The 26,506-nt window shown below is 37.5% G+C and overlaps 1 protein-coding gene across 2 annotated transcripts in view; it reads left to right on the forward strand.

Annotated features, from left to right (window-relative positions):
* The window catches only part of fut8b (fucosyltransferase 8b (alpha (1,6) fucosyltransferase)), a 154,497-nt gene extending 128,426 nt beyond the window's left edge, over nucleotides 1–26,071 (forward strand). The window contains exons 7-10 of one of the 2 annotated variants that reach the window (XM_038267620.1): nucleotides 5,544–5,790; nucleotides 20,453–20,629; nucleotides 22,362–22,512; nucleotides 24,396–24,734. In XM_038267620.1, coding sequence (XP_038123548.1) covers nucleotides 5,544–5,790; nucleotides 20,453–20,629; nucleotides 22,362–22,512; nucleotides 24,396–24,734 — 914 coding nt within the window. Of the gene's footprint in view, nucleotides 1–5,543; nucleotides 5,791–20,452; nucleotides 20,630–22,361; nucleotides 22,513–24,395 lie in introns of both variants that reach the window. The other variant, XM_038267619.1, reaches the window with a different exon arrangement.
* Nucleotides 26,072–26,506: the final 435 nt, after the last annotated feature.

Genomic DNA, 26,506 nt, shown 5'->3' on the forward strand with positions numbered 1-26,506 from the left:
ATACAAGCGGCTGAAATGAGCTTTCTCCGCAGGGTGGCTTGGCTCTCCCTTAGAGATAGGGTGAGGAGCTCGGTCATTCGAGAGAGGCTCAGTGTAGAGCCGGTTCTCCTCCACATCGAGAGGAGTCAGTTGAGGTGGCTCAGACATCTTCTTCGGATGCCCCCTAGACGCCTCCCTCAGGAGGTGTTCCAGGCACGTCCCACCGGGAGGAGGCCCAGGGGACGACCCAGGACACGCTGGAGAGACTATGTCTCTCGGCTGGCCTGGGAGCGCCTAGGGCTTCCCCCAACAGAGCTGGAGGAGGTGTCTGCGGAGAGGGAAGTCTGGGAGTCTCTGCTTAGTCTGCTGCCCCCGCGACCCGGTTCCGGATAAAGCGGGAGACGACGAGTACGAGTACGATTTAGACAACACTTAACAGTCATGTTCTTGATGTGATAATGTGGGAGGAAGCCGGAGTACCCAGTGAGAACCCATACAAGCACAAGGGAAAACAAGCAAACTGCATCCAGAAAGACACTGGTCTGGGAATCAAACCTAGGAACTCCTTGCAGTCAGACAACAGTGCTATCCACTGCAGACGGGATTTGAAGCTGTGCAACAACCTGTGTGTGAAAGTCACTTAAGTCTGGAGGAGCACAGGCCTAAAAACGTGTCTTTTTACATAATTCAAGGGTTTTCTACACACACAACACACACAAAAACTCAGCTTGGTTTTTAAATGGGGTGTAGGTTCTGTCTGCCAGGAACATCCCTTCTGGCAAGATGTGATTAAGTGGAGCTGTTTGTGTGAGTTTAAGAGTGTGCATACAATTGGTGTCTATTGCTGTTTTTTTTGACCCACTTAGATTATCATTGTCTGACCACATAAAATGTATTTCATAAGAGTTTGTGCACATGAAATAATTTACAGAGCTAGATGCAGGGATAGTTTGCATGCATGTTCATGCTTTCAACGTTTTTTTTTATCTGACCGGCAGGTGCATAGCTTTTGCACTTATGTATTGTAGTGCACACAATTGGCCTTGATGGTCAGGGGGGTCTGGCAGTTCAGGGCACTGTGTGATCCAAAGGGCTGACCTTCATAATCTGCTCTTGTCAAGCCTTCTACTTGGGGCTTTTTCCAATCATGGCACATCCCTTGGGTTGTCTAGTTTTAGACTACCCGCCAACCTCCCTTACCTTCTATTCAGGCCCCTTTCTTTGTTCAGCTGGTAGAGAGATTACTGTAGCCTTTGAGGAAGGGCAGATGGAAGCCATACAGCCAAGTAATCGGAACTACTTTACCAGTCCTCCTAATTATAACATATTAAAGAGAATTCCTATATAAAAACATACTTTATAAATTACCTGCAAATCTCACAAATAACTACTTTCTATTAGTGGACCAATCCAAAACTATTTTACACTTGGACAGAATTTTTTCCTCCCTCGCATCAAAGTCCTTCAAGATTAGGCATTTTTCATCAATATGTCTCAATCAGTTTATTTAATATAATGAAATCAGTCCAGTATTGCTGGAGGACAGGGTGGTTTTGAAGTGGAGTGAAACAATGCACTACATTTTTTCAGTGCTGCAGACTACTTATCAATTCTGCATCAGTTTTTCTTGATAGAGACAGATGTTTTGCTTCAACTGAAGCGGGCTTTTAGCTAGGAATATTTCATAGGGTGTAAACCTTGGTGTATCGCATCTTTAGCCGTTATGCAGTGTATTGGGGTCCGGTGGTATCCTCCTCTGGAAAATGTTGAAATTTAGACTCTTTGAAACGCTATTTCCTGCATTTTGAGGTGGAATGCAGCTAACTTTTTGTCATAGTTACAACACTACTTTTGTCCTGATTAAGCGAAGGATATGTGTTTCACTGGAGGTGGAAGTTTCATAAGGAAGACATGAGATCATTTTTAGGTACAATATTATGTTTCATAGGTTAATTCAAATAATCAGGACATGTAATACTTTAACTTAAATACATTCATACCGTGATTTGAGCATAAAAAAAAGCATCTGCTGCTTAATTTTTTATGCTTGTACAGATAAAGGTCAGTGTGTGATGCTTCTGTTGCTCCTGTGTTCAATGGCATTGCTATATTCAGTGGCTTTGCTATTTTTGATGTGATCATTGGGTAAAAAGTAGCTTTAATATATTTTTATGCAAGAAGGTCCACCTCAACACTTTGTCTGTGCAGTCAGTTCATCAAGATCCTCCTCCCTTAAAGATCCTTGCTTATAATATAATTTCTCTGTCCTAGGCGCTCAGACCCCCATATACTGGTTGTGCGATGTCACTGGATCCCCAGCAGCAGCTGCCACAGGCTCTAATGCCTCTTGGGGGTTATCCGCTACTGTTCGTGGCAGCTAGAAGTAGCGTTAACAAACAGTTTCATTGGAGGGATCATAACATTAAATGTTAAACATTTAAGGGAAGTTTACTGTTAAAAATTAGGGCGTACCAAAGCCATACATCCCAAAAGCCAATTTCTATTAGTTTTAGTAAAGGACGTACAACCATGCGGACCATGCATCCAAAAGGGAAAAAAAAGGAAGATGAGAACAGAGGATGCAAAGAAAGAAGGACCAAATCTTTTGCTTTCATTATCAATGCGGAAGGATTGCCTGCATTTTTGCATTGTAATGGGAGTTTGTCCAAAAATAAGAGTAATTTGAAAAGGCATTTCCAGGGAAGGCAAGCTAAATATGCAGCCGACCACAAAGTTGGGAGTGAGAGAAAAAGTGTGATTGTAGAACTTCTGGATAGATTAGAGGAGAACAAAGATAGATTTAAAAAGTGTGGATTAGATCTCAAAACTCCACTTAAAACTAGTTTTGTTGCAAGTATGGAAAACCATCCACAGATTGACCAGCTAGCACTCTCATGCAGGTATGTGAACATTCTTGAATTTTTTCCCCAAATTCTCAAAATGAAAACACCAAGGAACGCTAGTGACGGAGGATGTCCGATTTCAGGGTTAGAGAGCTCTGTCAGTTCCTGCTTGCTTCCTCGTGACTCAATCAACTCCTCCCAACCGAAACCACGTCCACCATGGAAAGATTTGTTTATTGTGTTTCAATAATTTCATAAATGCAAATATACCTAAACCGCGTGGTTAAGAGTTGTGAAGCGGCTCACGGTGAGAGTTTTTACTGCTCCTCCCTCACCTCATGCTACTATGTGACATTTACTCCAGGATAAACATTTAATCATGAATGCTTATTATATATTTAAGCCAACGTAGTTCTTTTATATAGTGGGCTAATATACTTAGAGCCTGTGTTGCCATACAAGGCTTATATAAGACTTTTTCATTTTTACAACATGGCTCTTTAAGCAGTTTGGGTTGCCGACCTGCATCAATTGCAAACAAAATTTAGATGTAAAGTTAAAGCATCGTGAAATTTAATAAGTGTTTCAGTATCTTTTTGTGCATTAAATGTAGAATGTGGATATCTGAACACAACCTGAAGATTTGCAGACTTGTATTTTTCCTCATGTTTCCATTTTAAAGTGGTGGGTTGATTTTATTCTAATATTTACTTTTATTCTTTTCTTTCTGGTGCCTGACCTTTCCTGTTTGCTCAGGAAATGCAGGAGCGTCATACAGGGGCTGGTGCAGCATTCAACCATACTCCCTCTTGCGTAATCATTCCATTAAGCCACACAGCCACAGTAACCCCACTTACCCTGCATTGTGGCTAATGTGGGTGTACATACTTGTTTAAATTATTTTAGTTCCTTGCAGCTTCCACACCGCAGGCACATCATAGTTAGAGTGAGCCCTGCATTAATGCCCGGTAGCTGGAAGTGTTGTTAAATACATTGTCTGTCCTCTTGTAACACATTTGCAGTCAGCTGTTTCGGAAATCTGCAAATCAGTAAAAGGCCTTTACACTGAAATGTGCATATCAGGAAAAAAAAAGTGTAAAAATGGATTTAACAATTGTAAATAAAGCTTCATGTAGCTGTAAAACGGAAATATACAAAAAATAAAAAAAAATGTAATAGCTGGTTGTCATGTAACCCAATGACATAAAATGTCATACCCATAACATCTGAAAAATAATTGAAGAAATGAACATGACCTCATAATCAAAAGGTATTTATTGCCAGGTAATGTTTTTTTTTTTTTTTTTTTTTTTACAAAACGTTAATTTAACACAAATAAGTATGGAAATATAAAAAGTCAGAAAGAACAAATTAAAGTTGTATAAGATGAACACAATGGCTGTTATTGAACAAAACTGTAAAATCTGATTACATATTGTACACCTGTGCTGAGATGAAGATTTTCTGTTTTCTTTTTCTGTTGTTTTCTTTTCCTCCTAGGGAAAAGTGTCAGCCTTCTACCTCAACCTTTGTTTAGTCATTACCCCAATTCTTTTTTGATTTAAAGGTCATAATTCATCATTTAACTTTTCCAAGTTTGCACAATAAGATACGCCACAATTTTGCATTACATCGTGACAACTGATAGCTTAAGTAACTAAAACTGATTATGTCTTTTGGATTGTACCTGTTGGTGGGTCAGCTATACAGGGTACAAGGTATATAGTTTGTTAACTTTGATGTGAAAAATCAATCACAGCATTTCCAAAGCAGGAGGTCTTGTGGGTCTTCTTACTAGTTAATTGATGATGGGGTAAACTTCACTGATGCATGTTAGGGAGCAAAGGCTTTGTGGTCTGATCCAACAGATATGCAACTTTTAGTCAAATAACTTTTGAAGATACAGTAGTATCAGCAAGTCTGAATGAAAAATAAAGGAAAACACAGTTCACAGTACTGTGAAGAACAAAAATGTGAAGGGTTAGGGAGTCGTGTACATGTCACGGTGTTGTTTTTGACAGCCATCTTAGATTAAAGGGGAACACCATTTTTTTTTTTGCATTGGCCCTTGATTTTACATTATTACATCATGTTCTACTTACCCATATGAGTTTTGTGTCATTTGGAGCCGTTCCGAAGATATTCGGGTTTGTTCATTTCAAGTAACGTCTTCCTTTGGGCAACGAGTTGAAGGCACAATCTAAACTGTTCATAATTTATTCTTTATGATTCGCCAGCATTCATAACATGTAGGCGAATCACTGTCCCACAGACATCCGCGGTTATATTTTTAATATTTATATGTTTTAAAAACAAATAGGAGTGTTTATGACGTCATCCGCGCGCGCTGACTACCATTCATTCATCCTGTCCGCTGAACTACTGCTAGTTTTACTCACATGCCTGGAAGATGTCTAGTGCTACTACCACAGATGATCTCGCTCTCGAAATGGAATTGAGCGATTCAGATTAGCTAGCCGAATGAATAGAAGGAGTAGAGCGTAGCCGCCTGTGACCCGGGCTGCCTGTCACAACTCCAGTCCGGCGCGCTAATAACTGTAATAACTCATCTAAAAATCTAAAAAAATTTTGTTTAATCAAGGCCCCACTTTATCCAACAGAACCTTAAAGATCTGCCTCTAACATCTTTGTGCCAAATACCACAGCACACATTCTGAGCTTCAAAATCCTGATCTTACATAATGTTTTTTTTCTGTATAGGGGAGGCTAATGATAAGGACGTTCAAGTTGTGGAGTTGCCCATTGTGGACAGCCTACATCCTCGACCCCCCTACTTACCTCTGGCAATCCCGGAGGACCTGGCTCCACGTCTGCATCGTCTGCATGGTGACCCCTCTGTATGGTGGGTGTCCCAGTTCGTCAAGTATCTTGTACGCCCTCAGGCATGGTTGGAAAAGGAGATACAGCAGACCACTGCCAAGCTGGGATTCAAACACCCTATCATCGGGTAAGAGGCCTCATTTTTCTCTTTTTTTTTCTTTAAGTTTGTGGCATTGCTTTTATTGTGTGGTTAAAAATAGACAAACAAAAGTTTCTTACCAAGGTATTCCTATACAAAATAAGTTCTTTACAATTAAAGAAAAGAAAGTAGAAATGTTTCATTGTTGGCTCTTGCCTTGTATTGCTGTGCTGTCGGCATATACTCGGCTCATGTTCATGCAAATCAGCTAGTTTAAAGAAATTTCATCACTCTGTACTCATCACTCAGAGGTTTTTATTTATTTATCTTTTAAAAGCAGTTTGTTTGATCATTTCTTGTTTTTGCTGTCACCCACGTGCCCTTATATCAAATCCGCTCTTTCAGTTTAGCAAGAAATTGCAGAATTAAATGCTAGAGACAGTTTCAGATTAAATGAAATTAGACCAGACATGGAAACTACACTTTTTATTAGATGCGGTGGCCTGGCATCTGTTCTTTTATCTCCAATACCCTCTGTTAATTAAAGCAGATTTTCCCTCTATTTCCTTTTGCTGTCAGCCAGTGTTAAGAAAGCCAGAACATCACAATGAATTTATCAATCTGTGCTATTATTGTGCTGTATTGATCTTGTCAAAGTCGAAAATCTTTGTTTCATTGACCTCTATCTAACAGAAAAATATTAACTTCAAAAAGTGCTACATCCATGTTTTTTTTCTGGGCACTGTTGTTTATTTTTGATCCCCTGTGAACATTTATGTTTGATCAAACCCTGTTTTCATAGCTAAATATAGTTTCAAATACAAGCACTCCTTTATGCTAAATCCAGTAGACAGACAAGTCTGTTTATAGCAAGCTACAAGAAAAGAAAAAAAGGTATTCTTCCCTGAAGCTTCCTTTTTATAGATTAATGCCTTCCAGATCAATATACAATAAAACAAAGTTTCTTATAACCTAAGCATTTTCCAGCTTAACCAATGTTGACAGTAAGCCACAGGCAAACCATACCACCTTATTTATAAAGCATATTAAAACAGAAACATGTTCAACAAAGTGCTGTACAATAAAACAAACAAAGCAGATAGTTCACAACAAAATACACAGGATTAGGCAACAACCGAAGTTCAATTTTAAAAGCAGATTGAGGTTAAAACTAGTGGGTAAAAGGCCAGGAAATATTGGTGTGTTTTATTATCCTCAGAAGTCAAATTTAATGAGTTGGAGTAAAATAGTGTCTGAGGCAAATGGGTTCCAGTTTTTAGACCGTCATATCCTTCATGGCTGCTTTGGTCATGGTTAAAAACACCGGCTTATATTAATTAGTTCATATATACACCATTACAACAAATTGACCCATAAACACTACTGTAGTACAACTGACTGAATGCTACCTTCTTAATACCAAGTGTGACAAACATTCAACTTAGAAAAGTTTAACTGCTGTTGAAGAGAGTAGCATCCATCTCATATGTGGAATTCGGGTATCATCCCGTTGCACCAGCTCTCCAGTAGAAATTTATTAGGGATGCACGATATAATCGGCCCCCAATCGGTATCGGCCTGTATCGGCCTTAAAACTGAATATCGGACATCAGCCACCCCACCGATATTTAACCCGAAGTTTCTAAAGTCTAAAAAAAAAAAAAAAATACTACTACTTCTTCTTCTTAAAAAACTTCTTTTTTACAGACTTAAAAACTTCTAAAGACAAGGGAAAAAATATTGATACATTAAAATATCACAATATCTTCATATGCTGATATTGCCATTTAAAAACACCATATCAATCTCTTTTACTAATGAAATATTGCTATATGTCATCGTTATGCTACGAAATATCCCGAAAATTCACGAAATTTTGCCATATTTTTATATGTTGATATATTGATATATATCTATTTTACTAACAAAATCTCACAAGAATTTCCAAATATCACGACAGTTTGTAACAGAACGATGAAATTTCACGAGATTTTGAAAGTAAAATACATCGATACCGCGTTTTTAAAAATCAATTTGATATCAACATATGAAAATATATTTGAGTATATTATTTTTCAAAGTGTCAGAAATGGATAACAAAACTGCTATTTTCAATGAAAACTTATTTTTGTCCAGCTTTAACATCGGTATCGGTTATCGGCTACATGAGTTTTAAAATATCGGCATATCGGATATCGGCCAAAATCCCAATATCGTGCATCTCTAAAATTTATGGCTTGAGATTTTGAGTTCCCAGGAACAAGGGAAAACACCATTAATGAAAATCAACAGAAGATGCTGCATGAGCTAATGCTCTCAGTGTATGTGATGGTTGGTTGGAAGACTGGAGTGACTGTATTTAATTTATTATACTCTTTATCAGCATGGATATTCTTTTGGGCCCAACAGACACAGTGAACACACAAAATTAATAGTCAAGTCTTAATTTAAGAATCAGGAAATTGGCATCTCAGGACACTGGATAGAAAAAACCATATGTGTGTCTGTTGAAGGCCCTCAGAGACAGTTAAAGATCAGAAGACCCATGCATTGATCCAGTTCCTGGCTTTTATGATTCAGAATTAGGTAATGAACACAAATCTTTCAGACTTAGAGGAGTCAGAAAGCAGGCAAGGGTCGAAACCATTAAAGCAAAAACTGAGGAAATATCAGGCTGGGGCAGGCAGAGAGCAGGGGCCCCGAGGGCAGAAATGAGGGTTATGATCAGCGCTGCCTGACTTGGTTTCAAAAGGTTTGATTCCATCTACATAAAGGCTTAGATAATCTGGCAACTAATCAGAGGCTTGAATGAGCTTATATCCTGGAGAGCGCAGGTGGAGATAATTAGACTAGCACAGGTGAGCGTAGTTAATTGATTAGAAATGAGGAAGAAATGTGGAAAGGTAATAGAAAACACAAAAAGCTGAAAAGAATCAACGAGTTGGAATAGAAAATATTTCAATTGGATCTAAAATGTTTTAAACATTGTTTTTATCTCTTAATTTATGTTTCCTTATTTTATTTTTTTTTTAATTAGAATGAATCGATTTATATCAACTTAATTTAGTCAGTTCAAATTATAGTTTAAGATGCTTACTATACTTATATGTATAAGAAAATATGAATGTTAAAGCTTAATACCACAAGTAAAAAAAAAAGGATAAATAAAACGTGAAAGTTCTATTTAACACAAAGACTTCTGCTTTACCGTGTTCATTTTAGTGTTTTTATTTTTATAGCCTTTTAATTTTATCTTTTGCTTTGTTTTTTACGGTTGTTACAAGTTAGTTAATTTTTGATTAATTAATATGACATAAAAAGTATGGGAAATGCCTTCAAGAAGCATAAAAATAACAAACAAAACTGAAAATGAGAGATTGCAATCGAGTCAATGAGTCGATGCAATCAACTGGTTTTTCCTCAGATAAAAAACTTATGAATAGGCGCTAACTAAATAAACTAAATAAAATTGAAAATACCAAGTCAGACTTTTAAATAGCATCCTTTTATTGTATTTGTACCTTCCATTTAGCTTTTAAAATGTTTTTTTTTTTTTTACAAAATATATATCAATTCATCAAGTATTTACAGGAATATAAAAGTTCTCTTCCAAAACAAAAAAAAATAAGAAATACACTAAAACAGAATCAGAAAAGCTTATTCTTTTTATAGGTTCATGATTTAGAATACAGGTGCTGGTCATAAAATTAGAATATCATGAAAAAGTAGATTGATTTCAGTAATTCCATTTAAAAAGTGAAACTTGTATATTATATTCATACATTACATACAAACTCATATATTTCAGATGTTTATTTTGTTTAATTTTGATGATTACAAATGACAACAAATGAAAATCTCAAATTCATCATATCAGAAAATTAGAATATTACTGAAGACCAATAAAAACAAAGGATTTATAGAAATGTTGGCCAACTGAAAAGTATGAACATGAAAAGTATGAGCATGTACAGCACTCAGTATTTAGTTGGGCCTCCTTTGGCCTGTATTACTGCAGCAATGCGGCGTGGCATGGAGTCGATCAGTCTGTGGCACTGCTCAGGTGTTATGATAGCCCAGGTTGCTCTAATAGTGGCTTTTAGCTCTTCTGAATTGTTGGGTCTGGTGTATTGCATCTTCTTCTTCACAATACCCCATAGATTTTCTATGGGGTTAAGGTCAGGAGAGTTTGCTGGCCAATTAAGAACAGGGATACCATGGTCCTTCAACCAGGTACTGGTAGCTTTGGCACTGTGTGCAGGTGCCAAGTCCTGTTGGAAAATGAAATCTGCATCTCCAAAAAGTTGGTCAGCTGCAGGAAGCATGAAGTGCTCTAAAACTTCCTGGTATGTGGCTGCGTTGACCCTGGACCTCAGAAAACACAATGGACCAACACCAGCAGATGACATGGCACCCCAAACCATCACTGACTGTGGAAACTTTACACTGGACTTCAAGCAACGTGGATGAAGTGCCTCTCTTCTTTTCCTCCAGACTCTGGGACCTTGATTTCCAAAGGAAATGCAAAATTTACTTTCATCAGAGAACATGACTTTGGACCACTCACCAGCAGTCCAGTCCTGTTTCTCTTTAGCCCAGGCAAGACGCTTCTGACGCTGTCTGTGGTTCAAGAGTGGCTTGACACAAGGAATGCGACAGCAGAAACCCATGTCTTTCATACGTCTGTGTGTGGTGGTTCTTGAAGCACTCACTCCAGCTGCAGTCCACTCTTTGTGAATCTCCCCCACATTTTTGAATGGGTTTTGTTTCACAATCCTCTCCAGGGTGCGGTTATCTCTCTTGCTTGTACACTTTTTTCGACCACATCTTTTCCTTCCCTTCGCCTCTCTATTAATGTGCTTGGACACTGAGCTCTGTGAACAGCCAGCCTCTTTAGCGATGACCTTTTGTGTCTTGCCCTCCTTGTGCAAGGTGTCGATGGTCGTCTTTTGGACAACTGTCAAGTCAGCAGTCTTCCCCATGATTGTGTAGCCTATAGAACTAGACTGAAAGACCATTTAAAGGCTTTTGCAGGTGGTTTGAGTTAATTAGCTGATTAGAGTGTGGCACCAGGGGCCATCAATTTTGAACCTTTTCACAATATTCTAATTTTCTGATATGATGAATTTGAGATTTTCATTTGTTGTCATTTGTAATCGTCAAAATTAAACAAAATAAACATCTGAAATATATGAGTTTGTATGTAATGTATGAATATAATATACAAGTTTCACTTTTTAAATGGAATTACTGAAATCAATCTACTTTTTCATGATATTCTAATTTTATGACCAGCACCTGTATGCCTCATAAATCACTAAGCTCACTTAAGCTACATTTTATTTCATTATTTATAGGGGGAGTTAGACAGAACAGAAGAAACAAGCCAAATACCTGACTTTTAAATTTTTTAAGCAGTGAAGCAAAGATGACCATTCACCTGTCCCGCAAAGACAGACTGCAGGAGGGACCTCACCTTTATGCCGTGGCTCTGTGGAAATGCAACTTTGAAGCCAGAATAAGGCTGGAGTTTCACTTCCACAGAGCCACACAGAATAGGGGTGTAAATCACACTCATCATGGCGATTCGATTCGGTATCGATTTCCTGACCCAACGATTCGATTATTTTGATACTCAAGAATACACCACGATACGATTCGATTAACTTTGTTTTTTGTTTTTTTACCTTACAGGCGGAACAATGTTTCAAATTTGAAGTACATCAATGAAAGCTGTAATATCATTATGCATTTTTTTTTTTTTAAAACAACAGCAAATAACAGAAGTAGAAAAGTTCTACTCCACCTAGGCCTATTAAAACCTCATTCAATTAAAATAATAATGCCCCTGCGTTATAGATTCTGAAAGGCATTGCATAAGAAAAGTGCTGCACAAAATCAGTGCAATGAGTGCAGTGCAATATCTCGGCTGCAGAGTGTAGACATCCCCACCCCCTCCTCAGACACTCTGCTGCACAAATTGTAGACAGTGCCGCAGACAGGTTGCCGGCTTGTTTTGTTTTTATGACTGCAATTGTGGAAAACAATTCATGAAGACGGACCAGCTAGAAGAGCAAGCTCTGCGAGAATGCTGGGACCCTTCTTCACCTGGATCCCCGCTCTTTTTGGCCCTCATGTCCCTACGTTGTCAGACAAACTCACCCCCACTTCCTCTCCGCCTCGGCCTAATCTAGACCCACAGCGTATAGCGCAGACCACGCTTTAATATTGGGTAATATGTCTAGCGCCACCGCAGCACGGGAGTCAGAATTACGCCCAGGAACAAAAGGGAGTTTTTCCTCTCCACTGTCGCTACAAGCATGCTTAGTGTGAGGGATTGTATTTGAGTCAATGAGTCGATGCAATCAACTGGTTTTCCTTAGATAGAAAACTTTGTATCAATTTGACTGTATGATCTAGTTAAACTGTAACATGCCTTGAGATGACATGTGTTGTGAATTTGGCGCTATATAAATGAACTGAATTGAAATTGAATGGAACAAACGGATAAAAATAGATCGGAGGAAAAACATTTTACATGCATTTGACTATTTCTAAATAAATTTGACTATGTGACACTTTTGGTCCAGATATCAGTTTACCTGAATCTCCAAATAAAACGTTTAAAAAATGCAATAAAGATTAATCTGTTTTAGGTGTATCATTTTGGTTCTGTTTGGGCTGGGCCAGCCACAGATATTCTGCAATCTATATAAAATGAGTTACATTTTTCTTGTCCTTTACTGTATAACTAGTCCTCCCATGCGAGCTGCCACTCCTTGTGGTGAAGAGCACCCTGTCAAAACACTGCAGAGCAGCTTTCCCTTAAACAGCTTGGACATTTCTTTGCTGTTTACTTGTTTACTTTTCACCAAATCCCAGTCAGACGCTGCATTAACCATCGCTCATTTTCTGTCAGCAAGTCTTTTTCCCAGTCATGAATTCTTCTTCTCAGCAGTCCCATAAACCTGAATCAAAAAGATTTAGCAAAAACTTCTTGGCAGTTTTTCTAACCCACATTAAAACGTACTGCAGATGGGATGGGATTTATTTTAAGAAGGCAATAAACATAATGACTGGGTAACTGTCAAAGTTACTCCATCTGTAAAATAATTTTCTGGTCCTTTGAGGAAGTTTCAGATTTCTGCAGAATCCCTTGAGTCAAGCTCTGTCTGTGTGTATAAGAGGTGTTTAAAAAGAAATTGTGTAGAATAATTTGTAAAGGTTTACCTATGTCCCATCATAACTGTCTTGTTCTGGTGGTTTGACTCTTGTTGCAGCTCTCCATCCTCCCCTGTGAACTTTGCAGCTCCCCTCTCATTCTCCTGTCCTCTATGACCTAGCCTTCCCACTCAGATCTCCTCATCTGTGATCCTCAGCCTTCATTTCTTCACTGTGCTTCAGGGTTTTTCAAATATTTTCTACAGTCGCTCTCCCGTTCCCCAGGCATTCCGCCATACCCATATTTCTCCGTTCTCACAGTTTTCCTCATGTCTGTATCAGTGCTCTTTGTGCTTCCGTCTCTACAGCTCTCAGCACACAACTCATATCCCTCCTCTTCTCTTTTCATATCACACGAAGATGAGTTATTAGGAGAAATCAGTAGTCATAGAAGAAAGTTTTTATTCCCCTCCCCCCTTTTAGTGGTGCCACTCTACACTGCAGTCATGCTGCAGGAAGAGGTCTGTGTGCATATATCAACAAAGTGAAGGGTGTAAAAGTTGGATTGGAAGAAAACTCTAGAGGCATTGCCATGACTTGGAGACAGGAGGGCAGGCTTGGGTTGATGCAGAGGGTGGCTGGAGATGTAGAGCGACAGTTTGGCCCCAAAGTTACTCAGCCAAGTCACAAACACCCCAGCCATCACCGTCACTTTCTGTGGGCCTCTCCCATCAGACCTACAGTAAGCTGCAGCTATAAACTAAGAGCCATCAGCAAAGATCCAGCCAGATCCATTTGAATAGGATTAAATGTTGGCCAAAACGCTCAAATAGAAAGTAGTATTCTTTCTGTTAAAAATACGCTTGCATTCAAACTGTCTGATATAGTTACCAGCAGCTCTGGTTTCTCTGTGTTTCCATCGATTTTCTGTTTGATTGGGGACAACAAATCTGTAGGGTATTTAAATAAGAATACCACGCCTTCCCAGATTTTATGTTTTCATTATTTATGCATTAATTCTGGGCAGCGGTTATTTAACTTTCAGGAAAGTTTGATATGAACTAGAAATCATCTTTTAAAAGTTCACATTTGTAATAACAACACTTAAGTCCTTATTTATTTAAAAAGAAGCAAAAGATACTCTGTGACTGATTATATAACTTATACAAAATGTTTCTATCTTTTCTTATAAAGGACCATAATTTCTAGCAAATAATGTTCCTTTATTTGGTTTTCACTAAATAATTGCTCTTAATGCTATTTGTTTGTTGCAGCCTTGTCAAATCCATAATGTATGACCACCTAATTGCCTAATTTCCATCTACTTAGCTTTTTTTAATTAATGAATTAGATTCACAAATTTTCTTCACGGCCGTAATTATTTAAATGAGTAGTTTTTCTGTGTTTTTTGATACATGTTAAAAACAAAGATTTACTCTTTAGAGTATGACACAGATCTTTTGAGAGCCACCTCAGGCATGACTAAATGTTATAAAATGAAGCTCTTAGTATTGAAATGATTACAAAGAAAAAGGCCTTCAGTATTCAGCATGTCTAATGGAATAAAAATGAACTGGAAATAAAAAGAACTTAACTGGAGTTCAGCAATTAATTTAAGAAGAAAGACTTTTTTAACGCATTTTTTACTTTTAATCTAATAAGACATTTGTAACTACAATAAATCATATTTATTAATTTAGTGTTTTTATGAGTTTGTCTAGTTCAATTCTAATTGATTTAGATAATTTTATCGACCCAGTTAAATATGATTAGAACATAATGGAATGAAATATATTTGGTCTACTGTGTAAAATATGCAGTTTAACCTGCAGGGATAAAGATGATTATACAAAACCTTGGTCCAAAAGTTTACATTCTTATTAAGGATGAAGATTTTAAATAATGTATTCACACCTGATGCTTTTTTTGTTGTTGTTGTTGTTGTTTTTTTTTACTTTAAATGGACCAGAGTCCTTTCTCATCTTTGTTCCAGATCTTGAGATATGAATATATTTAAATGGTCTTAGACCTGGTCCTAATGAAACCACACTGTGGAACACACTTTTTGAGATGGTTTCCATCCGCATTAAATGTACTCTGCTGTTGTTTCACCCAAGGTCTAAATAGAAAAAAACAAAAAACAAAAACAGTATAGACCTAACCCAACTGCAAGAAGCTACACTAGTAATGAACATAGAATAAAAATAAGGAGGTTGTATTCCATGGTGAAAACAAAACCTTGTAACTTCATGTACTTGCTCATTTGCCAACCATACTGCGGCAAACTAATACCCCATTTACACTACCCTTGAAAAACCGATCCATGCCGAGACCGGTCCAAGTTCGGATCAGTTAACCAGGCCAAGCTTGGTTCTGACGACCGTTTACACATCACGCTATCTTGGTTCCTCGACTCCTCGCCTCCTAGTGATAATCTGCGGTATTACTGCCAGTATTGAAGGAGGAAATCAAGCAGTTGGTGGTTGCACCAAAAGTTGTTTGCCAACCGTCATAAAACACAAGAAGAAGAAGACGAAGAAGGAGGGAATCAAGCAAATCAAAATGTTGCGTGGAGAAGAACTGATTGTTGTTTATAGTTGTTCTTCTTCTTCTGTTTTGTGTTGGTTGGCAAGCAACTTCCCGAGAGGCATTACCGCCAACTACTGGAATGGACTGTGAATCGCGATGTGCAGCCAGACGGAGATGACACGTTCTGCTAATGCGCTCTTGTTATCAGAGAACAGAGCCAGGAAAAAACCGAGCCGAGCCCACCTCTGGAACTGGTCTGCAGTTAGCGCTGTCCGGTTGTGTCTAGCTCGGTTCAGTTCAGTTTGCTTTCCATTTACACACGATAAGTTATCTCAGTTACTGAGCTCGGACCGGTATCTGCACGGTTTTTCAAGGGTAGTGTAAATGGGGTATATAGCTCAATATGAATTCAGCCACCAACTGGAGTCAAACACATATGGAGGAAGTCCTTCTTAATTAAAGCAGAAAAGGACGCATAGCTATAAACTGCTAATAAACTATAACGCTATCTGTCTCAGAGACCTACAGCTAGTTTGGGTGTCTAACCAATCCACAATAACGGCAATCAGTATCAGCTGTACCACAAAGCTGGTTATTAACTTGTTAACTCAATCCAGCTTTAACTGATCATGACCTGTGGACACACACATATAAAGGGGTTCATGGTAGCAGACGGGAACGCAGATTCATGAACGCAGAATGTAGAGCACCTTATTTCTCCAGTGACGAACAAAACCCTCTTACAGAAATACAAAGAGGAAACAAAATTCTCAGTGAAAAGGGAAAGATTTGCCAAACGACATGGTAAAGGATTGCTGAATGCATAAATGCGCTAGTAGCACATCAAAGACTTTAACCTGCATCCCAATGCCTGTCCTGCATATTAAGCGCATGACCCTTAGAATTGAAGAGAACTTTGGAAAAGATAAAAATGAAACGCTTGACAATTTGTCAAGGAAATATTTAGTTTTAACTTCTTTATAGTTTTCAAGTTCTTTTATTGTGATGTTGGGTCTTAACCCAAAGGTCATTGTTTCCAGAACAGCTGATTGGCATTTGGCAACTGTGGCTATTGTGATATGTATTTATATATATATATATGTGTTTGTGTGTGTAATAGATACTGCTATTCTAGTCAGGTGAAGTCATACATGACAATTTAACAAATACCAGTTGATGCCAACTTCCCAGGGAGAGCAGGTTAAATAGAAAATATCATGTACATTATTGGAACAAACATAACAAAATCAGGTGCTTCACTGCAGGGCTTGGTGGCTCACTGTGTTGGCATATTCAAAGTCATGTTTTTTCACTGTTGCAGTCACCATATGCCACTTCAATTGAAAGCAGTGGGAGACTTTGAAGTGACATGATCCATCTCAAAGTGAAAATATGTTTTGGAAGTGTTACAGTTGTGCAATCTCTGCTGCTCCTCTTGCATCTCCTTGCAAAAGAGACAGCTTAGTAAACACACATCTTACTAAAACACTTTACTTTGGCTGCTCTTTGAATTCCTTATTATCTATAATTTTACCCAATAAGGAAGAGTCTTGATAACAGATCTGGCATGTTTTGATGTCAAAGCACATGTTGCATTAGCTGTGAGTTTCTTGTTCATATGTATATAATTATAAGCTGTTTAAAAGATTCAAACTCTAATGGTAGCTGCTGTTCGGAAAGCTGTGTTGCCCAGAGTTTCTATTGCCCCCTCAGCTAGCTTCTGATCGACAGCCAGAGCCCTGAGGTCAGTCTCCAACAAATAATTTATTCAGTCTATGTGCTATCATCGCAGTCTGCCAAAATCAGCACTTGCTGCGCCTTGTGTGGGTGTGTTTGATGTAGTTAATGTATGCTTTTACGCCCACCATAAGCATCTCCCTGCTTTGCCAATACTGTATGAATAGACGGGAATGAATTGAATTACTGTAGTGGGAGAGTGCCTTAGGGTTCAGGGTAGGGGGGGGATGCGGTGGCCAAATGCTGCGCAGTTTGTCGCAAAGGACTCCGTTGTTCTGACAGCCAGAGCAAAGGGCAGAAAAAAAGATCTTTCACATGAACAAAGACATGCAGGCATGAAAGAAGGAGGTGAGCAGGTTGGAGGGATCCTCACAAAGCATGATGTCAGGACCTCTGCCCGATGACAGACAGAAAGACCAAATGAAACACTACAACATCTATGTCACCCACTCAACCTTGTGTTCTCACCTCCATTCTCTAGCTTGTGTTTGTGATGTAAATAAATCAGAGCATCCTTGAACAGGCACTGATTGATCTCTTGCCAGAAGTAGAAATTAGGAACAGCTTGTTTATTCTTTTTCTGTGAACTTTTAAGAGATCTTTTTTGTGCTTCTGCCTTATTCTCACAAAGTAACTGGAGGCAATGTAAAGGTTAGGAAAAGTTGTTCACATCCCAAAATAAGTAAAAAAAAAAATAAAAATTGAAAAGATTAAAGTCACTCACCCCTCTGAGAATTGCCTAACCTAACATGTTCTAATTAATTTATAAAAACTCTACAACGACGCTGATCAATAGATTAAAATATGCTTGGTTTCTGATTTGTTAATAAAAATAGAAAATAAAATGAAATCCGATAACTTCAAAACCATTGTCTAATAAATATCAAATCAACCTGAATATCCAAAGAATTAGAACATCTGCCGACAAAACGGAGATGTTAAAGTTGAAAATAGTCTAGAATTTTAAAATGAAAGTTGTTTTAGAACCCTTTTAGACAGAGGAGACTCTCAAACCAAAGAACCAACTATCAAGCATGGCTTTTGCAGCATCACTGCCACCTGTAAAAATGCATTGTATAAATAATGAGGTAGGAGAACTGCCTCTAAAGCATCATCTTAACTTCAAATCATACACTAGCCAGTGTAATCCAGGGCAAAGTTGGAGAGTCCAATCTCAAATTGTTCTAAAACATTCGATAGCTGTCATTCAAATTAATAGAATCCAGAGTTCTTACCCTAACCCTTCTGGTTGGTAGAAGAATCATTTGTCATACTCTTAGAGTTTAAAACTGGATGATTCAATCGATGGGTCAGGCATCTCTTTAGGGGGAATTTGAAAATGCAGGCTCAATTTTCCTACCTAAATTGAGGATTTCTGAGATTTGGAAAGTTTATTAGCTGCCTGATGTTCAAATCACAATGCAAATTTAGTGTTCTGTAAATCAGCAAAGAACGACAGTTTCATCCTTTATCAATTTGACAACTGTTTCTGTGCAGGAGAGGAAGTGTCTTTTTTTATGTTTTCAAAGCTTTGCTCTCGTCTTCACATGTAAAGCTGTGACCACCATTTCTTTTTTTCTTCTTTATCCCTGGAAGCATTATATAGGATGCTAAAAAAGGCTCATTATTTCTTCTGTTTTCTCCATCTTTGTATCTTACTATGATTCCTATAATTCTCTGCTCTGCCACCGTTTCATCATCGACTTTTCCCTTCAGCTTTGTCTTTTCTGCTACTGATTTTGTGTTTAGACCAACAGTGAAATAATTCATAAAGCATGCCTGTAAAGCTTCTTCTCTCCTTTTTAAGTTTATGATTTTATTGGAAAAAACACTGTAATTTTGAAACAAGCCAGAGGGAATAATAGTCTAACAAGGCATTCATGAAATTCCACTTTAGCCATTTGATTTAAGTTTGTTTTTGTTTTTCTTAGCTATTAATTCAGTTATTGATTATTTTATTTCTATGTAAAAAAAAAGAAAAGAAAAAAAGGTTTTTACACGTAGCTTTCCTTACCTAATTTATTATTATCTCCAAAATTCCTCACTAGCAAAGGATTTGTACCAGTTTTCAATTTTGTAATGCAAATTAAAATAGATTTATACCTAACCACATAATTTTACAGAAATTACTGACGTAAGCTGTAATGGACTGATTGTTAATTTGTAATTCATCACAAACAAATATTTAGTTTTTGTTTATTTTTCTCTATTTTTCCAAGAAGGGTAAAATATGCAGCCAGTTAATATCAAAAACTTGTTGAAAAAAGTTAGTGGTCTACGTATTCTTTGTGAATGGATGCCTTACTTAGTACTATCAGAATTGTATGTCTGTATTTCAACATGAATTTTGCTAAATTAAGGTTGTTAATTTGACAACTAGTTAAAACTTGGTTAACCTTCAATTACTTTAGTATCAGTTAAGTCAAATCTCTCTAAATTAACACATTATGTTTAAAGATGTTTAATATGCATCAAGAAAAAATAAATGTTTGGCAAATAAAACGATTTTCACATTTTCTATTAGACTTATTATTGTTGTTGTTGTTTTTTACCTTTGTTTACAGATTATAATATTATGTGCTATATTATATATTATTCTGGCTGTTTGATTTGTTTATTTGAAGGAAGAAGTATTACACTCGACAATCATCATCTAAAGAATACTATATATATATATATATATATATATATATATATATATATATATATATATATATATATATTTATAGTATGAAATTGTGTTATCAAACTGGTCCTATAGTCACTCTATTACAGATGGAGTAAGGTAATGGAAGTAATTTTTCCCTGGGATTATTAAAGTATTTCTGATTCTGATTCCCGGCTGATAGGACAGGTGTTGTGAATGAAATGGTGCCTAGCTTGAAAGAGCTCTTGTGTGTCGCTGAATGTGAGCATTGATGACTGAAAGACATCTTCTGCCTCCATTTATTACTTTACTTCAGTGGGTTGAAATCATGTTAATGTCTATTTAAAGACATTTCAATTAGTGGAAAAAATTGCAGAGAGGGATATAAAAGAAAGTCTAATCAACCAAAACTTTCGTGACCCCCCATGTTGTTTCTTCTAGGGGTCGCGGACCCCCTGTTGAAGACCTCTGTTCTATACCTTTGATTTGAATGTTTTTCTGTGCTTTGTGTGACTTAATATTCAGGTTCTTCAGTTGAGCCACTTTTTAAGTTTTCTCTTGCTAAAAGGACATCTAACGCAGAATAAATGTCTTCAATGTAATAGTCTTTAATGATCTTTATTTGTGCCTCCGTAGAGTCCATGTAAGGAGGACGGATAAAGTGGGAACAGAGGCAGCCTTCCACCCAATAGAGGAGTACATGATGCACGTGGAGGAACAGTTCCAGCTTTTAGCTAGACGTACAACTCTAGACAAGAAGCGCGTTTATTTGGCCACCGACGATCCCTCTCTGCTGCAAGAAGCTAAGACCAAGTAAGTATGTTTGCATGTTTCCAGCTGGTGGTTTTTTCTTTTCTTTTCTTTTTTTTTTTTAAGATAACCTTTGGGAATTCCTTTTATGAAAACAAAAAAAAGCCAAGCCCTTTTTGAAGATATGATTTTCTCACTTGATTAATTGTGGCCCAAGTGAGATTTTTTTTTGTATCTATCTAAATGCTGTATTTACACCCATGCATGTAGAATTAACCAATCTCTTTAAACCAACCTATTTAAAGTAGAGATGCAGTTTTTATTAAGGCTGATTTCATTACAGATTACAGTATTTTGACCAGTCTAACCAATCCTTCATATATGCTGCCAATGTTTTGAGCCAATTCTTTCTCTTCCTCAATTTACATGATCAAATGACAAGGTGATAAAAGTCAAAAGAGGTCATAAAGATTCAATTTTAAACCAGAAATGATCATTTGTATTTTAACAATGAACAGCAGATGAAGAGAGCCGCAATGAGTGTGCATGAGCTGATTTCAAGGCATGGCTTGACAAAATTTCTTTTTGTTTACACTTGTGTATACAAAATAAATCTGTCTTATTCTAATGGCTACTGAATGCACTAATGAATCGATATTACACTAATGCGATATTGGCCAAGTATATCTGCAGGACGATGTGTCAGTCTAGCTCTAGTCTGAAAACATAATGTTACGTAAAACTTCTCAAAAAGCAACTTTTCTGGCCTTATTTTTAAAAAGGTTCAAGAATAAATGAGAATGCTGTCTGTTAGGCTGGAGAGGATTACAAAGCCTTCAAATGTGGACATCAGTGCAGCAAGAGCAACAATGTTTATATGGAGGAGACATAGAAGAGTTTCAAGCCTATGAAATCAGTCCAAAATAGCTTTAATGACTCAGCCAAAGGGTCATAATAGACCCCAGTAAACATGGAAAGCCTTGCCTCAAAGACAGCTGAGGTTCATGATTGAACAATACAAGAGAAAAACAAAAAAAAACATACAGCAGAATAATTCAAAAGAAAACCAAAGAATCCCATTTTATATTTGCTAAAAGGTTTATTAATGATCTTCAAGAGTTTTGAGAAAATATCCTCCGTATTGCTAAGAGAAAAAATTAAAGTTACCCACAACATCGAGCTGCGTTCTGTTTCAGCACTTTAAAGATTAGCCAGAAGTGATGTAACCTTGAATAAAGCTCTCAAGCAGAGCATCTTACAAAAGAGAATTTCCAATCATCAGTTTTCTGACCTTAAACTTGATCACACTGTAATTCTTCAGCAGGTCAATGAACCAACACTTGCATTTCCCCCTGAGTGGCCAAGAAACATAAAAATTACAATCTTGAAGAGGCTTAGTAAAGATTTAGACTTACATCCATTTAATATGCAAGAATATTGCCTTGAAAGTTTGACTCACAATTTTGACTTAGCTTGACTTGACTTGAAAATAGCACTTGTTACCATCTAGAGTGACACAACCACCAGTTGAATTATTTTGTTTTAACTAAGAATTATTATTTTCAATTCAAAAATAACATTTTTTCTTATTGGAAAAATACTTCTTAATTTACTTATGTTCTCTTTGTCTGAAAATGTGTTAGATCTTTTGAAAAATAAAAAAATAAAAAAAACTTTAGAAAAATGTAGGCAACTACTACATTTTATATATACGCTCTATATATGTAAATATATATTTTTCCCCATATCCTGAAGCTTTTTTTAATTTATTATTCTATCTTTTTTTCATTCTAAGGTATCCAGACTATGAGTTCATCAGTGATAACTCCATCTCGTGGTCAGCAGGCCTTCATAACCGTTACACGGAGAACTCACTGAGAGGAGTTATCCTGGACATCCACTTCCTGTCTCAGACAGATTTCCTGGTCTGCACGTTTTCTTCCCAGGTGAGCTAACAGCTGTTCACACTGAGCAACGGCTTCAAATGGTCACTGTGTGAATTCAAATATGAAATTAAAAAGACTAAATATAATTTACTGAACCGTGAGAAAATGGAGAAATCTAAGTTAAGGTTGTATATTGCTTGAGAGGTAGGTGTTCCTTTACTACTGCAGGTAACGAATCCTCTTGCACTGTAGTATTTGTATTATGGTGCGTTCGCCCTGAATGCATTTTGGGCATCAAAGCATCTTTTTTACATGAAAGGCCTTTGGGACAGTGTCGAGAGGGCCAGAAGTGCATCCGAGCATCGGGAGAGGCGCATCCGGGTCTGAGCGCTCTGCTGTCCGAGCATCCGAGCGTTTGGTGCTGGAAGATACAAGGAAAGGACAGTTATTTTTCCAACTTACCAAAGTGAATAAAGCCAAGCTGCTCTTTAGCTTGTGGCTACAGAACAGAGGAGATAACTTAACCAGCATTTGACCCACTGTCCAAATTTCGGGGTTTATGCGTTTTTTGAAGCCCAAAACGCGGCCGGTGTGAACGCGCCTTTAGAAATTATACAGTTCTAAACAACTAAATAATTTAAAATTGTCTAGAGCTATATTTTATGTTTTTTCTAACCTTTGAGTACAAAGAGAATCAGATTATAATCTGGTTTTCAGGTAGCTTCCCTACATCTGTGGGACATTAACTTATAGATCATTCATTAGAAATGAGACCAGAGTAAACATTCCTTTATAGAACAATGGAAATGTCATGCAAGGCAAACGTCCCTCCTTAAATACAGAAAAAGATTTCACAGTTGAATGAAATGAAAACAAAGAGTTGTTTTCAAATTTGTCACAAGCCAAACTGGAACAGCTTCATTAAACAAACTCATGTGATTTCCAACAAGCCCATTGTTCTATTATTCCTCACATGTTTCAAAGCACAGAAACTGTTAACCCATTTACTACATCTTTGATGTCATATCGAATATTTGATTAGCTGGGATTGTAAAGGCATGAAGTATAAAAGCCTTATTTCACTGCTAAAGTTTTAGTGAAAACTTCTTAATTCCTGCTTACATCCCGCTTTATAAACCTACATCAAAGATCTTAACCAGAATGAGGTGCAAGGTTGTTTTATTGTGCATCTCTATCCTATAGCAAGGAATAAGGCTTTGTTGTTGCAGAGATATCACCACACTTAATCTTTTGAATTTTATTTTTAATTACAACCACAATCTTAAATGTATCATATTAGCATTTTATTTGGTGGATTTACAAAAAGCAGTCTGGATGGACGTATATAATAAAAATGTGATTACTTTTTTAATTTTTGTTGAACAAAAAAAACAAACTAACGGCATCCCTTTGTACTCTGTCAGCCTGAATCAATACCCTATATTTATAACTAGATTTCTTTTAAAACATCGATGCTTCATAAAGTATCAACAGTCAAAAGTTGTATCTGACTACAATAAAAAATTTTGCATATTTAGTGCATATTTTGCTATTGTGGATTTTAGATTTATATAATACCTTAGACAGCCTTATAATATTGGGAAATTTTAATATATTTAGGTTATGTATTTTGAATTTGTTTGCACAATTTTTTTTCATCTTGAGCTGATTTTTTTTTTACTTCTCCATAACTTTCTCCCTGATTTGGGTCAGTTTGTGTTCACGATGCTGTTTGTTTACTGATGTACAAACCTCGGTGGCCTTCGAGGAATAGATGGATTTACACTGAGATTAAATTAATTAAAGGGGTTAATAAAACTCTTATTAAAAAAAGATATCTCGATAAAACATTTTGACGTCTGTGGATGTAATTGACACATGTGGTCAAGTCCAAATGTTTATTTTTCTATCTGAAATAATCCCTATTGGGCTTTTTTTGCCAGGTTTGCCGTGTGGCCTATGAGATCATGCAGACGCTTCATCCGGACGCCTCCTCCTATTTCTACTCCCTAGATGACATCTACTACTTTGGAGGGCAGAATGCCCACAATCAGATCGCCATTTACCCACACCAGCCACGCAACAGCGAGGACATTCCCCTGGAGCCCGGTGATGTGATCGGCGTGGCCGGCAACCACTGGGACGGATACTCCAAAGGCATCAACCGGAAGCTGGGCCGCACCGGCCTCTACCCTTCATACAAAGTCAAGGAGAAAATTGAGACAGTGAAGTACCCACTTTACCCTGAGGCAGACAAACTGCTCAACTCTCAAAACAAGTAAAAAAAAGAGGATCATACGAGGAAAAAAAGAAGAATATGAAGAGACACAGTCTCCATTTCCAGGGAAGGAGGCTTCTTTTTTTGTACAGAAGAAAGAGGCGTAGTCGCTACTCTAAGCTGAGAAGAAAAGAAAAATCCTGCACCCAGGGGTGATAGGAACAAAATGCACTCTGTATGTATGTGTATGAGCAAGTTTGACTTTTCTTTCGTTGAACTTGAGTGGGTGTGTGTGTGTGAGAGTGTGTGTGCACTTTTGTAAATGCCTGTGCATATGTCAGGTCATGGAAGACTCGCACCCCTCTGCTCCCTCCTCCCCAGTGCCCCCACCTTGGCGTTCTGACGTCAGGTTTGTAGAGATACTTAGACGTGAACATTGATTTTTAAAACAAAGCAAGAGGAGAGAAAAAAAAACGATTAAGATCTCCACTTAAACGGACCGAGCCATCCGTCCTGAAACGAGACTGGGATTACTGTAAACCAGGCACACCCCTTTTGAGCTTCAAATCCCTGACTGAAGAAGCAAACAAACAAAAAAAAAAAACAATGACGTGTTTTGATTTTAATTTAATTATTTCCAGTGCTTTTGATTCTAATCTTGCCTTTTTTTCCCTCATGTATTTTTCTTTATCTATTGTTTACTGAATGTACTGTATCCTCTTGCCATGCTTCGTCATCTCACCATGCTTCCTCCATTTCATGTTATCATGTGCAATTAATTTTACAGAAACCACATTGTGCTTTTATCGAGTGTTTTAATGGTCTTAATTTTGTGTGTCTGGGGCTAATCTATTGTATTCTGTACAGTGAGTGTGTGTGTGAGGAAGAGTGAAAGGCAAATAGGAAGTGTTTGATCATGTGTGCCTGTGTGTGAGGTGCAAGTCTAAGGGGCCATGTCATGACCATGTGTCCGATTATTGGTTTTTTAATATTTGATTAAAGAGTTTACAGGAAATAGAGGCCCTCTGATTGGCTCTTAACACTTGGATGGAACCCTGAAAACCAGTCACTCCACTGCTAATATAACAAACAATGATAAGTTTGAGAATAGTGAACTACCTGAAAGTGCAGCGACACAGGAGCCGTCCAGGAGGCTCACATAAACATAGCACTCTGATGATGATTATGTCCTTTTTTGGCAGTATTGCCCTCTCCACCATTGTTTATTTCCTTTTTTTTTACTTTGCTTAAAAAAATAGGTGTTCGTTTTTTTTCAAGTGCTATTTCATATCAACCCTCCCCCCCCACCACCACCACCACCACTATGAAGGCTGTTTTCATAAATTATGTTCTTGGGCATTGTCTTTGATAACCACAAATCAAATAAACTTGAGAAACACATTTTCCTTCTGCTCTGAGCTTCTGCTTTACCTTCTGCAACCGTCCATGATTCCCTGTAATGGACTGGGGACGCGCCCAGAGCGGGCCCCACCTCTTACCTGGTGATTAATGAGTAGATTAAGCAGGTAATAAAATGTATAGTCCATTCATTTATCATGTTTATCCTTGGTTTCATCTTTTAAAATCTGTTTTTATTCTGAGAGCAGGTTCTTCTTGTTCTTTTTTCCCCAAAAAACCTAGTTAGCTATCAAGTAGATGCAGTCGATTTACTCAACATACAGCTATGTTGGTTCTGTAGTTAGCTAGATCTCAGAATCTATTGCATTTCATCCAGTATTAATAGGATGGTAACATTGAAGGGGAGAAACTAAAATATCCCATTCCCCATAAGACAGTTCACTTCATTGTGGATATTCTCACAACCAGTCAATATAT

Source organism: Cyprinodon tularosa, unplaced genomic scaffold (genome assembly GCF_016077235.1).
Source record: "Cyprinodon tularosa strain WSP-4 unplaced genomic scaffold, ASM1607723v1 ctg68, whole genome shotgun sequence".
Classification (NCBI taxonomy): Eukaryota; Metazoa; Chordata; class Actinopteri; order Cyprinodontiformes; family Cyprinodontidae; genus Cyprinodon; species Cyprinodon tularosa.